Source organism: Vanellus vanellus (genome assembly GCF_965231255.1).
Source record: "Vanellus vanellus genome assembly, chromosome: Z".
Classification (NCBI taxonomy): Eukaryota; Metazoa; Chordata; class Aves; order Charadriiformes; family Charadriidae; genus Vanellus; species Vanellus vanellus.
In genome coordinates, this window is record NC_138908.1 from 50362169 (window position 1) to 50374890 (window position 12722).

The window sequence follows — 12722 nt, forward strand, 5'->3', positions numbered from 1 at the left end:
CAAAAATAATACTTATTCAGAAGTCTGTTACACTAAAACATACTTTAGTAAATAGGCTACATCCAAACAAATTTTACAATTTTTTTTTTCCACCCATTCCTACAAAACTTCCATGAGTTAAAGTAATATTCCACTCCAGGTTTTGAGGCTCCCAAGTGTCACTTGAAACAACTCAACTGAAACAATTGGATGTGTATTTCTCATTTAGATTCAGCACAGCTCAAACCATGCTAGGTAGTTTGTAAAAGAACATCATATTGAAAAATAAAATATTGTTTTTATCTTATGAGTCTTTGGGAGGGGGTAAAAGGATTAAAAAAAATCCAACACCTTCTGATAAGAAACCTCTTTGAAATTGGTGGTCTTGATGCTGAATAGTAATAGTATGCTTTCAAGTATGAACAGTTTTATTGATTGGATAAGATACAACATTCAGCTACCACCCATAAGCTTTAGTCCACACTGCTTTCTTCTTGAACTCTGCAAGAGATCTCAAGGCCAGAAGAGTAACTGTGAAGACAAAGACAAATAACATTAATTTGTGCAGTCCAGACTGGAAAGAATGTGAGACTATTCTCCCTAGTCATTTTACTAACATAGGTATAGATTCAATTCTCCTTTTGTTGACTTTTCATGGCTTTTTCCTCTTCCTAGACTGACAGGTTTTGATGCTACTTGTGCTGTTCACAAGATACACTCATCTCTGAAATGTGACGTTGTTTTAGGCCTTTCATCTGCTTTACGGCATGTGTCCTACTGAAACCACGTTACATCATCTGCTAATTAGACTATCACTTTGAAGCGACATGGAGATCAACCAACACTGCAGAAGGTTTGAATTTAATGAGCAATGATGCAAGACGGCAGATAGGAGACACTGGCAAGGACAGAAGCACAAAGTACAGCGCGTAAGTCCTCTGTGCAATTCATTGATTGGAAATGCAATTCACTGATTCCTCAATTCAGTTTGAAAGCATCATGTATATAGGCAAAATCCAGCAACCAAATCAGACACATTCTAGTCATCCACAAGGAAGTTTCATGTTCTTGTACTTAAAAGCAAAAAAAAAAAAAAGAGTGAAAAGCTCAATGGAAACAATAACTCATCTCAATCAGGGCTACTGAGAATATACTGTGTATATCAGAATCCTCTGATTGTACAGAGGAGATTCTCCAATGACCCTTAGCATTGTCTCTGGTGGAGATTAGCAGAAACAACAGGGGAATTTTGGAATTTATCAGAGAGTGATTAAAGATTGCAGACACTCAAAACAAGGCTAACTATCCTGGTAACGCAAAGAACTTATAACCGGATTTCAAGAAGCCAGTTTAGGTCCAACGAATTAGGTGATTCAAAGGAGGTGCGTTGTGTTAATGAAAAGAAGCACAATGAACTTACTTCACTTAAAAGTTTTTGTGGTGTCTTCTTAAAATGACTTGTACAGATTATATTCACAATCCTAGATCTCTAGGTGGGCAATGGGGTGCCTGCTAGGGCCAGAGGTCATTTCTGTAATTCAAAATACCATGTACTTCCCACCTTTCTTTTCATACATCTTTTCAGCAACCCTCATTCCTCTATCCTTTCTTGTCAGACTATTCTACTAGGCTGTCATTGCCTGTCTCCTATCCCTTCCTCACACTTCAGTCCTCAGTTGCACCTGAATAAAAAGTTATGTGATTTCTACTCTAGTACTGGGGGGTTTCCAAATAGTATGTTGCATTTTATTTTTAAGGGTAACTTCAAAAACCATTGACAGATCTATCACTGAAATATGCTTGTAGGACCAGATGTACCTTTAGATCCTTTCAATCTTTAGTGGTACATCGTAAGCGTCAGCAGATAAGAGAGCAAGTATAAGAAGGTGTTACAGACAGGAACGTTATCTTACCTGTGAAGGTTTCCTTAAAGACAAAATATAGCCGTCCTACATCTGCTAATAGTATAGATTCATCTCACTCCTTTTAACAACTGGATTTTGATCTGTACTGATAGTTATGGAAAAATAAGTACCCGATTAAAAATATCCTACCTTTCAGCAGGTCTGTCGAAGATTTTGATAATGATTCCTTAGGACTTTCCATCATATTGATCAGCCAGTCAATGAACTAAAGATTGAAACAAAAGGAAAACCTGAATTAAAAGAGCCTCTGTATCAGAACACCATAAATTCTTTTCAGTTTGATAGGCAACATCTGATTGCTGCTAAATTCATAGTTATTTAATCAGAGGCAGTGGCTTATTAAGCTTCTGCCCAAACTATCCATATGCCCTAAAGTACATCTCATTGTCAGTGGAATTTCTCCCACAGCTAGATCTGAAACTCTCTTTGTTCCTTCTCATTACCTCAGCAATAATTATTTGTAATGAAGAAGGTACAGTAAATAGTTTCCCCCCTTCTTGCCTGTTCATGTCTTTAACCTACTAATACAATCCTTTCTTACCAGTCTCTTGTCCAAACGTTTGACTGCAAATCCTGCAGAACTCTTACTGCCTTTGTCCCTCTTTTGACCTCTCTCATTTTCCATTGTTTTTCTGGCAGTCCAGGGTGCTTGGAGGACAATGTGATATTTCAAACTTATCAGAACGATTTTCAGGGCATAGTCTCAAATTCTCCCCTAGAGCCTAATTAGGCAGTTGCATATTAACAGCCCACACCTGCTTTCCTCACAAATGCTGAATTCCAACTTCAGTGGTAACTCTGAGCACAGGAGTGTACAGGAGCCAGTCCTTAATGGATTCGGGTTTGCACAGAACAGCTAACTATTAATCTATAGCTTTATAACAATATTTTCACATCTCAACCACAAGCAACCTACAAGCTTGCCAAATTAGGCAAAATTTTCCACGCTTATTTTCAACTTATACTTGTAAATAAATGACACACACTACAAACCACACAGAAGATCTTTGATTGCCCTAGATTGCCACTGTGGTGATGTCCAACTGCAGAGGATCTGTCTTTCAGTGTTTAAATGACTGACTTGCTACCAGCACATGCCAACTCTCCTCTCCTAGCTGTACTCTCAAGAGCTTGACTCCCAACATTGAAATGTTTTTTGTTCTTTGCAGCTCTCACATTTTACTTGAGAAACTACATTCAGTCTTCTGAAATGAGTCATATCTGATTGCAAATAAAGAAAAACAAGATCACAAGTCAGATGCAATGGATATAGAAGAAATAACTGCTCCACCTAAGACTTCAGCTGACTGCTAAAAACAAGGTGCTGTGCTGGCTAATTATTGGAAAATGCTTACCATAACACGCAATTTTACCTTCTGTGTTTGTTCTTTCCAAGGCTCTTTAGCCAGCAAAAGGGAAATGCTGTTTGGAAGGAGAGTGAGAGTTTCTTGCACAGCAAGCTTGTCAGTGGGGTGCTTGCCAATGTGATCCTCAGACAATTCTGGTAGTATCATTTGGTGCTTCCACGGTGACCAGTTAGCACTGAGGCCAAGCAGTAATGGTGCACCATGGTCAGCCCAGGCCACCACAGAAGCTGCAAACAGCCACAGGAGGAAATCTATGCACTAAATAGGAAAAAGGCAAAAATACACTGTATTAAATGAATAATACAGAAGGAAAAAAAAAAAACAATTGAAAAAAAACCCAACCAAAATTCCTGGTGGTAGCTTGCTCTTCAAAACAATCATCTGAAAATTCAGCTAAAATTCAAAATGCAAGAACTAAAACGTTCTTAATATTCTCTCATGCTTTGAAGAAGCAGAAGTCTTTTTCTAAACACCAGCTCAAATTAAAATGTCTACAGGGAAAAAAGGCAAAACAGTACTCTTCTAAAATCATCCTCTAGTTTAAGGCTGATCTGCATTTCATTTAAAATGTGGAAATAACTTCTTTACAGCAATCGGACTGTTAAGGGAAATTAGAGGTGGTCACCACCGTGATGTTACAAATGGTTGGGAAATATTGCAGCAATGTAATGAATGCCCTTCTGATCTAAGCAGCATCTTATTTTATGTCCTCAAACAGAAGACTTAAACAGCTGAAAAGATTGAACAATGTTAGTTTCCTAAAACTGTCAAAAGCCCTCTTAGAAACAGTAGCTGAACAGTTTTGACCTGTTTAGACAGTTCTATTGGTGAATTCAACTTTTTCCTTTAAGTGCTGTAAATACAGTAAATTTGAAGACATTATTTCCTTTAGTTGCCTTTAGCTTCTATCATAATTTAAATGTCATCATTATTTTAAAGTAAGAATTTTAAATACACATACATTCACAAAAATTGAGAAGAACTTCTCTATGGAGGTAAGATGACAATCTTCTAAAATATAAAAGCATGGGGAATAATACTTATTACTGAGGAATAATGTGGAATATATCAAAACCTCCTTCTTCATGAAAGCTGCAAATTATTTTCACAGCATTTACCTCTTTAAGATCAACATTTTGTAAAGGTGTTGACTTGTATGCTAAATTTCTGATGTAGCCCATCAGGTCTAGCAGCCAGTTCATTCTTTTCAACACTCCTAGAAGAAGAACAAGAACATTGACTCACATAAAACACTAGAATTCACCATTTTTCATTAAAAAGCAAGCATAGGGAATCACTATAGCAATAAAGCACTGACTGTGGAAGGTAAAGATCACCAATACCATTGTCACATTTGATTCATGGTTGCCACTGACAGAAGGCATACAGGCACTTAAACAGTACAAAAACTTTGCTTATAACACAGGCAATACACTGAACACACAGAAAAAGGAATTCTGAGTGAGAGTTATTTCACATAATGGCAGCCTGCAGGTCCCAGTAACCTAGTCTGCATATATGACTGCTACAGAATCCTAAAGCCTCCCGGAAGTTTTTGCCCCAGTACTCTATTTAAGTCTAGCACTGGTGTCACTGTACACTGGGCAAGAATGTGGGGAGTGCTGTGTAAATCCTCTTGATGTGCAGAGGATCAGTACAATACACTCAAGGCATGCAAATAAAATCAGCCCTCAACTCAAGGATGGAACATATTTCACCGATTCAGATTCTGCTACCCAAAATCCATTCTACCTCCTACAAACTAAAAACCACCTTCATCTTCGAGACCATGTCACTTCATACACTAACTTTTCCTTGTACTCTTCATGTGTCCTTTTTTATCTTGCCTCACTCATTCAAAACTCACCACTGTTTGCAGTTCTTCAAACACAGCTGGCAGCAAAGGCATCTAGCAGTATAACGCTTTGAAGTTATTCTGTGAACACAGGTAGCCAAAGATCCTTCTGCCATGAAAATGGGGAGACCTCATTCTTGCCTCCCTCTGTTCTTGTTTCTTCCTCCTTTATCTTCCTGTGTGATTCGGCTACTTCTCCTGCATCAGCTGCAGCACTTTATCAGACTCTTAGCTGAGACAGCCCAACTCATTAACCCACCAGATAACTATCCGGTATGGTTTTGAAGAGGCGGAAGGGCAACTTGTTTTCTGTGTTAACTCAGTACGGGGAGTTCAGAGAAGCCAGCTATCCCCTCGGTTCAACCAGTTTCATGGGAAGACAGCCCCACCTACTGTGTCGCACAACGGGAAGTCAGGTATTAGATCTGAAAGTTAGCAGAGTTGCACTACTACTGGTCTCTGATGTGCTATTAGATTTCTCACACTATGTTACTCTGAAAGTCTAAAAAGACTAAGAGACATGGATCTAGTGAAAACTCTGGTCGCAAACCATCTGGTTGAGATAAATGACTTGTAGCTGATCCACAAAAACAAAGAATTGGAGAAAAACATAAAAGCAATGTTTGATATAAATATGAATTCTGAAGATTGAGTAGTTTCTAATACAGAGAAATATGGAAACACTTGGGTTAATCCTTCTTAAAATTACTTAAAAAGAATCACTGTAGATCCACCAGTACCTGTTGATTTTGTCATTGATCCTTCGTTAAGCCTGACCTTACCTGTGTTTTCATGGCTCACAATACGAGTATGATAGAAACTATTCAAGAGCATCCATAAAATATTCTCTTTCTGGTGATATTCTGCCACAGTATCAATCACGGCACTCAAGTTCATCAGAGGCAGTCTGCCTTGAGAAATTAAATACACTTTCACGAATGTGGCCTTCTCTATATTGTTCTGCAAATGCAATTAGAAACACGTTAAATTAAAACACACCTTTCTCATGGGAACAGCAGGTGCTGCATTCCTCCTTATAAAAAAAAAAGGGAGAAATTCTTTGATTGCCTATCAGGCTCATTTTTCTTCAAGACAAATTATGGCACAGAAGACCGTACATATTAATTTAATCTTACATGCTTCTAAACAGTCCAGCAAATCAGTACAGTTTCATTGTTTTCATACTGCTTTAAATTTTACATTCCCCTTTAAATTGAAATGAGCCAGCCTGACAGTTCTGGAGACTCAAGTCTTCTTGCAAGACAGATTCACTGAAGTGACAAAAAAGGTTTTTTTAAATGGCATTTTTCAGTGTGGAAATAAGAACTCAAAGACATAAGGAAATGACAGTTCAGCCTCCCTAACCTATTTAAATGCATGATTCTCTAGTGAATCTGCCAGTAAACAGAACAACATGATTTTATGTCACAGATGCTAGTTTATCTGATCTGAAACCATCAAGTCCTTCCACACAGGTCATTTCCTTAGCTGCTAAGAACTCCGCTGCTAATTGATTCCACTGGTGAGCTGGAAGCTGAAAGCTTTTCTATTCCACTGTCATCCTTACCCAACTTGTCCACCAGGAAATGCTCTTGAGTGTGAATGCAAATACAGCACATTAAGTCAAGAATGAAAGTTTGTTCTGTCAAAGTATTTCACATTTTTAACAGAAGCAAGGATCCGCCAGTTCTAGCACAGCTAATCACCAGGATGCATTTACAGTCCATTTCAAGCAGTTAGTTATGTTAACCAAAGAGGACTATGGTCTGCTGTTTGCATCATTGGTCTGGGATTCAGAAGATCTAACACCATTCCTGTTCTGCTTAGAGAGTCCTGCCTGAACTTGACGAAGTTACTTAGACTCTCCAGTTCAAAGCTCCCAGGAAAAGAATTAGTAGTATTTCAGTTGCCTTGAGAAAGTTTTGGATATGGGTTCTTATTACTTTTGCTTCTCTGCAGCCTGCAAATTAGAGCCAGAACACTCTTACTTGCATGGCAGATAAAACAATCAATGCTCCCAATGAGCTAAAAACACTCTGGTGCCAAGACAAATGGTAAGGCATGCTTGTTTCACATGGTTTGGTGATAGAAGACCAGGAGCAAAACATCATTACCTTAGAGATCTGGACAATGCGATCAATCTCTGAATCTGCCATTTCTGACATACATTTTGCTACATCGACATACGTGTCCAGTTCACCTCTCTAGAAACAGAAAAGTAAATGCATGTTTAGATGTAGCCTTCTAGGTTTCTTCATCACTAAAATTGGCAAGTCCAGGAACTTTGTTAATGATCTTGATGAATATTTAGATCATAATGAATATTTAATCTAGTGTCTACCCTTGTTTTATTTATTCTATTTTAGAAATTCTGTATTTGCTGGAATATTCTGTAATGTACGTAATTATTAAGGAAAAATGCTATCTGAAAACTTTCAGAGAGTTTGTTTGTTTGTGTGTTTTAATGGAAAAACGCCCTTCTTGGAGATATTTTCTGTAGGTAGATAGTTTCTTTAAACCACTGTGAGAAGTTGAATCTTCAGTAGGGAAAAAAAGCCCCTTCTGATTGTTCTCTGCTTCTGTTTCAGTAACATTTATTTCAGTATTAATGCTGTATTTTTCCATTACCGAATCATTTGTGAGGGAAAAGTGTACATTAAATTAGTTTCATAACTTACTCATATTCTAAAGAATATCCAAAAATACCTTAAATCAAAATTATGCAGGCATCTTAACTATTATCGCTAAGAATTTTTCATCTACTTCATGTTTCAAACCTGATGGATCAGTGTAAAAAGATGGGACTTATCATCATTAAAAACATACAGTCCAGAAAAACGTTAATACACCTCACACTTATTCCTTACCTGAACTTCATCTGGTAGAAGCTCAAATATTTTCTCCACAGCCTGGCACAGAACACTCCAGCAGTATTGAGCAGGGCTTGGAAGTTTCATTGCCTGTGTGAGCCCCTGTAAAACGCACTGGCAGACTTCTGGGTTTTTTTTGCGGTTCTTCACTTCAAACTGTTGTATCAGAAACACTTCTGTAAAAGACTGTAGTTTGTCTTCTGCAACATGTTTCATCCACAGAGGTAGGGACACGAAAAGGTATTTCTGGGTTTTCATCTGAAAAGCAAAAGCTTTTGCTTAGTTTCAGGTTCCAGCTCTTTGCTGACCTTCAACTGTTGCTATAAAGGATGAAAAAAAAGTGGCTCAACAACCACTTAAAAAAGCGCTTGAGGTCATAAATCTCCATTCTTCTTCCCTCTTTTGATGAACTGCTTGAATTAAAGAGTTCAAACATGCCAATATTCTATTTTCCTTAAGAACTGAGCAACTTTCTTTCAACAAACCCTAGATATCGTGTCTCTGTACTGGCAGGACAATTATGATTTCCCTATATGGTGCCCACTGCATTCCTACATAAAGCATACAGACTAACTAGACAGCCAAGGACAGAAGTATAATACACCTACCACCATTAATATTGCTAGCTACTGAGTAAGAATGAATAAATACCCTGAAGAAACTCAAAGCATACACACTCTGTGGCTGAACTCATTTTGTGACCTCAAATATCCACTGCCATGAAAAACTGGTGCTCAGAAATAAAACCTTTTTTTTTTTTTTGGTACCTTACCAATTACGTATCCTAAAATTGCCAAGTGTTTATATATCACAGAATGGTCAGGGGTTGGAAGGGACCTCTGGAGATCATCTAACCCATGTCCGAGAAGGGTTACCTACAGCAGGATGCACAGGACAATGTCCTGGCGGGTTTTGAATGTTTCCAGAGTGGGAGACTCCACAACCTCTCTGGGCAGCCTGTGCCAGTGCTCTGCCACCCTCAAAGTAAAGAAGTTCCTCCTCATGTTAAGATGGAATCTCCTATATTCAAGTTTGTGCCCGTTACATCTTGTCCCATCACTGGGCACCACTGAAAAAAGACTGTTCTCATCCCCCTGGCACCCTCCCTTTAAGTATTTATAAACATTGATAAGATCCCCCCTCAGTCTTCGCTTCTCTAAACTAAAAAGACCCAATTCCCTCAGTCTTTCCTCATAAGAGAGATGTTCTAATCCCCTAATCGTCTTTGTAGCCCTTTGCTGGAACCTTTCCAGCAGTTCCCCGTCCTTCTTGAACCGGGGAACCCAGAACTGGACACAATACTCCAGATGTGGCCTCACCAGGGCAGAGTAGAGGGGGAGGATGACCTCCCTCAACCTGCTGGCCACACTCCTCTTGATGCACCCCAGAATGCCATTGGTCTTCTTGACTACCAGGGCACATTGCTGGCTCATGGTCATCCTGCTGCCCACCAGGACTCCCAGGTCCCTTTCCACAGAGCTGCTCTCCAGGAGGTCAGCCCCTAACCTGTACTGATGCATGGGGTTATTCCTCCCCAGATGCAGTATCCTACACTTGCCCTTGTTGAATTTCATAAGGTTTCTCTCTGCCCGATTCTCCAGCCTGTCCAGGTCACGCTGAATGCGGCACAGCCTTCTGGTGTGTTAGGCACCCCTCCCAGTTTTCTGTCATCAGCAAACTTGCTGATAGTATGCTCTATCCCTTCATCCAGGTGACTGATGAATATATTGAACAGGACTGGACCCAGTATTGACCCCTGAGGGACACCACTCATTACTGATCTCCAACTAGACTCTGCACCACTAACCACAACCCTCTGAGCTCTATCGGTCAGCCACTGTTCAATCCACCGCACTGTCCGTTAATCTAACCCACGTTTCCTAAGCTATATCTCTGAAGACTAATGAATTAAAAATTACAAGAAAAAATAACCCTTGAAGAACCGGAAAAGATCACAGAAATCCTTAATGCATTTTCTGTCAATTGTCATGAACCTGCTCCCCAACTTGTACAAACTGACAGAACCGCACATTCAAGTGCGCTGTGGGATTCAGGGAGTTTTACATATTGTGTCATGGAATCCACGTTGAACCTCTGCAAGAAGAGCTACACTGTAGTAGAGTATAAGTCTGAATTTGATTACACTGTAGGTTAGTCTGTTGACTACCTACACAATTAAGGTAAGGTTTTCAAGAAGCAACATGTTTTACTAGATCAAGAGACATTGCTGGAAGAAGAAGGATGGATAGGTGTGACTTTTTTCTAAGACTATTGGCTGGTCTACTAAGATACACTTTTTCTCCCTGCTTGCCATGCCTTCTTACATCTCTAGGTCATGCTATAACATTAAATAAGAGAGAGGAAAAAGGTCTTAAGCAATTTAAGTAAAACCAATGTAGCAGTTCTTAAGTTTGCCTTCAATTTTAAGGCCCCAGAATAGCCTTTCTCTCACTATAGATATTTGCTAAACAGTATTTCTGCAGAATTCTGAACCTAGTAATCCTTTTCTGGTGAGATATCCTAAACGCCATCACTGAGGAATCTTATAGGAAAGAGATGCTGAGGTCCCACAGATTTTCTGACATACATACACTGAGACTGTAGACAAGGGGAGGTGCCACCCACATCCCCAAAAGCATTGCTGCATTTTGAGATGACTGGGCCTGTGTCACAGCCAGTTGAAGGCAGAGATGTTTTACCTCATCACCTAAAGCAGAAGAAAACAAACAGAAGTTATGCAGAAATTATTTTTACTTTAAATTTGTTTGCAATTCATAAAATAAAGGAGGGTTATTGTTCTACTGAAGCATGACATTAAAATTTGCTTTTCTAGACATGCTGCTTAAAGCTTTTAACACATATCTGTTGGAAGTCTCCTCTTTCCATTCACTCACTTTCAGCAAGAAATCTCAGGATTTGTCTAAGTTCATTTCAATCCACTCAACAATAAAAATGTGGGAATGGTAAAAAAAGTAAGAATTAAAAAACTCCTTGCCAAATAAAGAGAAGATTTAATCTAGAGAAGGAGAAATGAATCAATAGTCTTTCCTGCTAAACATAGGAGTAATTAGCATTTGTTCATGTTTCTACTCTTCCACATACCCCATGTTCATATAATATGTCACAGACAAGAGGTTAGTTACTGTTACTGCTGTGGGTGCTTGGGTGCAGCATTCTCCAGGTTAGCACGTGGGAAGACCTTACTGTGGATAGAGGTTATATTGGTTATGGAATCCTTATTGGTTTCTCTTCAAAGTCCCTTAAATGACTGGTGCAGCCTGTTTCTTAATGGAATAACTAGTCATAAATATGTCAGAGGTACTCTGAGCAATGGCATGACTTCCATCCTGTTCGTGATTGCTACAGCAACATAAGGACAAACAAGTATTATACTGGCATTTGACCCATTAGATAGAAGATACCTTAAACGTCAGCATAAAACTTAAATAGGTGCTTTGCAAGTTAAAATGTTCTTTCAGTATCAAAAATGGCACTCTATATAGCATGACTTTAAAGTTCACTAACAGCGCACAAACAAAGCAAAGATTTAAAGATCCAGTATCAGGCTCTTCAAAATAAAATATCTTGTATGAGAAGTTAAGTCATTTGCAGAACTCAGAAAGGGTGAAATTGTAACAAAATGCTTTGGTAACCAATTAAAAAATTCTCTCTCACTAGCTTGGACTGCTAAGATACACATTATGATTTGCCTATGACTGTTCACTTCAGAGCACTACTGAATAACAAACAGGTACTACTTCAATCATGTTGTATGGTTTCTGCTTAGCAACAACTGCAATAAACCTTGTAAGATGGGAAAGCAATCTGCTGTCTTCAATATATTTAAAGATTAACAAATCTTCACAGTAGAATTTGTGAAATGTGTAAGGTTCATAAAGACAGTCATGAATTCTCAGACATGAGTAACAGTGACCTAGAGAATCTGAGAGAACTGAGCATATAGTCCAACTTTCATAAAAATATTAATGATATAGCTGTTCCAGAAAAACTGAGTTAGTGCCACATTTCTAGGTGGATTGTTAGATCACAATACAACTGTTCTGCGGGTTCTAGAACAACATGAATATTGCTGATTAACACACAGCAAGACCTATTTCTCCATGTATATATAATCTGGAGAAGGGTGTGCAACTTCCACAACACTACAGAGGGACAGTCAAGAGAAAATATGTATAAAAATGTAGACTATGATTCTGTGTGAAGTCAATAAAAACACAGCCACAAAACCAATGTACTGTTTCCTCTGGAATTCCCCTGATTTACAAAAGTAAGACTCCTAAGTGAAAAACAGGAATAAAAAATTCCCCCATACATTTAACAAGTTTCAGCTATTCATAAGGTCGCACACAAATTTGCATCAGCATGGACTGCAGAGGTCAGTATAGGAAGTTCTTTCACTTATTTTTACAAAAGACTTTACAATCAATTGCAAGAATACCAAGTAAAACAGAAGCTGCAGCTCAAGCATAAGCAAAAAATTTTTATTATGTAGCCAAATCTTTCTGTATCAAGCAAGCAGTTGTTTCTCATACGACAGTTCAATGGTTTCTACTGCTTACACAAGCACTTTGTGTAAGTAAAATAAACACCAGAAAGAAATGAAAACAGCCTTCCATATTCTGGGCTCTACAGCACATGAATTTATACACAACAGCACTTGCCCAACCCAGTTGTAAAAAAATCTGCAAGGCAACTAATAACAGTT

The 12722-nt window shown here is 38.6% G+C and overlaps 1 protein-coding gene across 1 annotated transcript in view; it reads right to left on the reverse strand.

Moving 5' to 3' along the window:
• Positions 1 to 337: 337 nt before the first annotated feature.
• FOCAD (focadhesin) overlaps positions 338 to 12722 on the reverse strand; it is a 123421-nt gene continuing 111036 nt past the window's right edge. Inside the window, exons 37-44 of the mRNA XM_082497005.1 lie at positions 10588 to 10703; positions 7994 to 8254; positions 7241 to 7330; positions 5909 to 6086; positions 4390 to 4487; positions 3278 to 3529; positions 2034 to 2109; positions 338 to 510 (exon numbers count right to left, since the gene is read on the reverse strand). Of these exons, the coding sequence (XP_082353131.1) occupies positions 437 to 510; positions 2034 to 2109; positions 3278 to 3529; positions 4390 to 4487; positions 5909 to 6086; positions 7241 to 7330; positions 7994 to 8254; positions 10588 to 10703 (1145 nt within the window). The 3' untranslated portion in view covers positions 338 to 436. The remainder of the gene's footprint in view (positions 511 to 2033; positions 2110 to 3277; positions 3530 to 4389; positions 4488 to 5908; positions 6087 to 7240; positions 7331 to 7993; positions 8255 to 10587; positions 10704 to 12722) is intronic.